This window comes from Alosa pseudoharengus, unplaced genomic scaffold (genome assembly GCF_046254945.1).
Source record: "Alosa pseudoharengus isolate Yale_2024_CS ecotype anadromous, Long Island Sound unplaced genomic scaffold, YU_APseudo_1.1 YU_APseudo_1.1_scf_14, whole genome shotgun sequence".
In the NCBI taxonomy this organism is placed as follows: domain Eukaryota; kingdom Metazoa; phylum Chordata; class Actinopteri; order Clupeiformes; family Clupeidae; genus Alosa; species Alosa pseudoharengus.
The window spans coordinates 10690601-10695600 of NW_027468609.1; the positions used below are offsets into that span (position 1 = coordinate 10690601).

A 5000-nucleotide genomic window follows, 5' to 3' on the forward strand; every position below is an offset into this window, starting at 1 on the left:
GTATGTGTGTGTGAGAGAGAGTTCATATGCATGTATGTTTATTTTTGTTATTTTTTATTTTGTTTTTTGTAATGGAAAGTTTACTGAGTTTTGAACATAGGGAAATCTATTTTATTCTATCATTGTAAACTTTTGAACATAGGGAAATCTATTTTATTCTATCATTCTAAACCTACTCCATGTCAAATATTTGTATTTTCTTGATTTGTTTGTTAATGTTAAACACATCATATTGCTTTGGCAATATTTTACCTTTACAGTCATGCCAATGGAGCCCTTTAAATTTGAATTTGAGAGAGAAAGAGAGAGAGAGACAGAGAGAGAGAGAGAGAGAGAGATATGCTTTATTCCTACATAGGCATACTACTACAATCCAGCATAACATCTCTACCTTAACTATTGTAGCTCTATGTTGCTCTCTAGAGGCACTAGCTTGAATTACAGGTCTGCCAAGCCACCTCAAAAACGCCACGTCAGGTAGAGTGACACTAAAGGCCAGTACCTGTTGTCCATGATGGAGTTTGAGTAGGAGTGAGATTCATCTGCTCTAGTGAAAACTGATGAAAAGGGAGGAACAGGCTGTCAGAGGATTGTGTGGGGGTCAGGGTGTCTTTAGCACTTCAATTAATTATGAATCATGCACGCCATTCCCCAACACACACACACACACACACACACACACACACACACACACACACACACACACACACACAGCCTGTTTTGACTATCCCATTTTTATGGGTGATTTCGCTTTCCTGGGAGTTCATATGAGGTTCTGCTCTGGCTCCAGAGACAGGCCTCCACAGGAGAGGACTTATCCTAGTTTACTGAAGCTGTGGCTAGAATCTAGGAATTCATGCTAGATCATGCACCCCCCCCCCACCCACACACACACACACACACACTCACACAAACTCTGCCAAACTCACCTATTACTTTCCTGGCTGATACTACTCAAATGACGGACTGACGCTCATGTGATAGTATCGAGCTGATCCTCCTGCTCAATGTTCTATTGTTGAGATTATCTTCTCATCTACATCCATTCAACTCCCCAACACACACACACACACACACACAACGACACACACACACACACACACACAGACACAGACACAGACACAGACACACACACACACACAGACACACATCCATGCACAGAACGCCTGATTCTTCTTTACGTAACGCACACACACACACACACACACGCACGCACAGAAGGCCTGATGTTGCACTATGTAACACACACACACACATGCACGCACACACACACTCACTCACTCACACGCACACACACACACACACACACACACATGCACGCACAGAAGGCCTGATGTTGCACAATGTAATATTGTCAGAACCCAAAAGTCAACAACCTGTCATGCCTTCATATGCTCCTCCTTTCACACACACACACACACACACGCACACACACGCACACACACACTCACTCACTCACACGCACACACACACACACACACACACACACACACACACACACACACACACACACACACAAAACCCTGTCATGCCTTCATATGTTCCTGCTTTCTAATGAATACAATGGTTTGGACAAGATAATATGATGATTAAATGTTTTTGTTGTAGCTCTACAACACCGGGTGAATTTGTTCATTTGGAAGGAAAAAGGAGCTGGGATTGTTCCATTATTATTGTAAACAGGACACAGACGAGAGGTCGCACACACACACACAGTGTGTTTGACTGCTGTGCCACTGCTGCTGGTGATAGGATCAGAGGAAGATCAGAGGAAGGCCCATACTGTGATTCTGTGCATTTGGGTGATATATCAGAGGAAGGCACTTACTGTGATTCTGTGTATTTGGGTGATATATCAGAGGAAGGCACTGTGGTTATGTGTATTTGGCTCTGGTTGACTGTAAGTGCAGAGCAAAGGGGAGTAATATTGGCCCACAGGGAGAGGAACTGTCATCAAGGTGAAATACACTTCTACTTAAACTACCCTGTGTATATCTCACGAGAGTGTATTGGCCCAGGGAGAGGAACTGTCAAAAAAAGATAAGATAGAGAAGAGAGGAGAAGAGAAGAGAGGAGGAGAAGAGAAGAGAGAGAAGAGAAAAAAATGAGGGAGTGAGAGGAGGAGAAAAGAAGAGAGGAGAAGAGAAAAGAAACGAGGGAGGGAGAGGAGAAGAGAAGAGGAGAAGAAGAAAAAGGAGAAGAGAGGAGAAGAAGAAAAGAGAAGAGAAGAGAGGAGAGGAGAAGAGAAAAATATAACTTGTGTTCCATTGTGTGCTGTTTTATCTGCTTTGCCAGGACAACACTGATAGTATAACAACACTAAACAACACTGATAGTATTACAACACTAAACAACACGGATAGTGTTACAACACTAAACAACACTGCAATCCTACAACATTTTTGCAAACTCAACAGTTGTTTTTCTTAAAGTGGAGGGTGATCAAAGCCCACAGTCCAGCTGTCTTGTCTCAGGACATAGACTTGGTGTGAATTATACAAAGGCAGTGGGGGTGGGACTTGGGGTGGGGTGGGTCATTGACTGTACGCGGAACCCTGTGCATGGATGTTTGCCCCCCCCCCCCCATCCCCATCCCCAGCCCTTAGCTTAACCTTCTATGGAAGAGCTGAATTTGCAAACGTCTTTATCTCTCCTCCCCTCTGCCTGACCAACTGACCTCATGTAGTGCTTTAGTTGTGTGTGTGTGTGAGTGTGTGTGTGTGTGTGACAAATCATGGCCAACTCAATCATGATGGAAAGCATCATCATAGAGACGGAGGATAGGGGGAAGCATCCTTATAAAGGCATGCTGATAGCACCTTAACCCCACGATCTTTTCACCAGCTGATATTTTTTTCGTTGAAAGTAAGTTAATACAGTGTAAAGCCCGCAGTGAACTGAGATAACCCTGTGTTGGTGTGGCAAGCTTTAAAGTTCCTTGTAGACGCGTCGCGTGCCAAGTATAGCCACATTCGACAGCCAGGTGCGTTCTGGGATTTCAGTTTGACACGATTTAGGGACATAAGGACTGGCCTCCGATGTGTGACACTTGGTCAGCAGAAAACCATGTGTGAACTATAAAAGAAGGTCCGCAAATTGTTGCATCTTTATAACCAGTCATCTTCTCTCTTCCCATAAAATAAAAGCTTTAAGTACTAATCCCTCAAAAATGTCTCGTTTTTACGCGGTTGCGGGGAATTCTGAGTTACTTAGTTTCACTTACTTGAAATGATGAAGAGTAAGGAGGGCCCTCCCACTCCCTCCCCCGCCACAAACCTACACTCTCGCAGGCATGGGGTTCACATGGCACACCGACGAGCCCAGCTGCAGCAATCGCTACAACAGAATGGCCAAATCAAAGTCGCGTCAACGCTGTCTGATCTGCTGTGGTTTGTTGTGCGTCGCGGGTATCATTACTGTTTGCTGCTTATTTTTTCTTCCCCCCGGACCATCTTGCTCCGATGGTACCTTCACGAGAGGAGCAGTGGCTGCGGACTCCAAGCTGTGCTCCGATATCGGCAGGTAAAGTGAGCTACTTGCTTTCTGTGGTTTCTAAAGAATAAAAGGGAGCGATAATCACATACGAGGAAATAACTAGTATGCCTGAATGCGTTCGTTTTCCAAACCACAACAAAAACATACAAAATATTTTTATATCAATCATGGTGAATTACTTAATGCCTCCCACTGTTTCAGCTGTACCTTACCTGTAAATATTGCTCCAATCAGTATTTGAATGCGTTCATATCCATGAAGTTGATTAATTAAAATATATTTTACTGTAGAATGTACGAGTGATTAATCATGTGAGCAAGTAAGTTTGACGTAGCCGACGGTTTTCGCGATGGGACGTAGTCAGTACAGATGAACAGTACACATCAGACTATGCATCACTGATTATTTAGACCACCAAACACAGAGAAAAGACTCCAGGAGTTGGGAATGGAATCCCAAAATAACGTGGGAGCTCCTGAAAAGTCCGCAGGACACACCAATTTCCCCCTTGAATTTTCCCCTAGGGATCAATAACGTATCTATGTATCTATGTATCTATCTATCTATCTATCTATCTATCTCAAACAAAGTGTCATTGCATAAAAATGGTAGATATGGTACGGTCACATGTCACCCATGCTCTCAGGAGACCAATAAATTAGTGTTCTTTGTTTTTATATCCTGCAATCTTTGCCAAGTAAAAATACCGATGCATTTCCTCGTTTCAAGGTGTATCACAAACGCACAATTGTAGCCGAGTCCCGAGACACCCGAGTCGCCCCTCGTAGGCCTATGTGTTCAGCGTTTCCTGCAGAAGAGTCAAAGAGGCTCATAAAACTTTCCATTTTAAAACACTGGCCCGCGGTCCTGACTCTGTAGGGCAGACCAACTGTTCAAGACCCTGCTATAAATGTAAGTAAGCACAGAGCCTCAGGCAAATCCGTTCACAGTGTCTACCTCTTAGTAATACAAGAAAAAAAGGACAGAAAATGACTGGAGGGTTCTGCTCATGGATACTATCTACACTGCACTACATATCTTGTCCTCTCTACAGTGGCGTAACAACCCAATGGTGGGCCCAGGTGCGAGAGCGCTACGCGGGCCCCATATCCAAGAACTTTGGCCCAGGATGAATTAGCTCTGATACATGTAATACACATTAAGGGTGACTTCAATTGTTTATGCAAAGGGCCTGAGGCACCGAAGTAGTTTAGTAGTTACAGATTACAATTTCAAATAAAAAACACACGACTACATATCCATTACATGTGAAAACATTAAAAAATAATTTTATTAACAGCCTGCAGGCCAGGGTAATCTAATATTACTGCATTAACATCAACTCGCATGGAATTATGGGAACACTCAATGCGCCTCTTCAACCCTCTGCTGAAACTGCAAGCATAGATTGCTTGCTTATATACTCGCACTGCGCAGAAACAAAACTTAATGTAGCCTAAGTTATTTAACCGTCCAGAAACCAAATAAAATCATTCATATGCATA

General features: G+C 43.3%; 1 protein-coding gene across 1 annotated transcript in view; it reads left to right on the forward strand.

Annotated features, from left to right (window-relative positions):
* Positions 1-3287: 3287 nt before the first annotated feature.
* The window catches only part of ggt5b (gamma-glutamyltransferase 5b), a 32607-nt gene continuing 30894 nt past the window's right edge, over positions 3288-5000 (forward strand). The window contains exon 1 of the mRNA XM_076283839.1: positions 3288-3522. Coding sequence (XP_076139954.1) covers positions 3293-3522 — 230 coding nt within the window. The 5' untranslated portion in view covers positions 3288-3292. The remainder of the gene's footprint in view (positions 3523-5000) is intronic.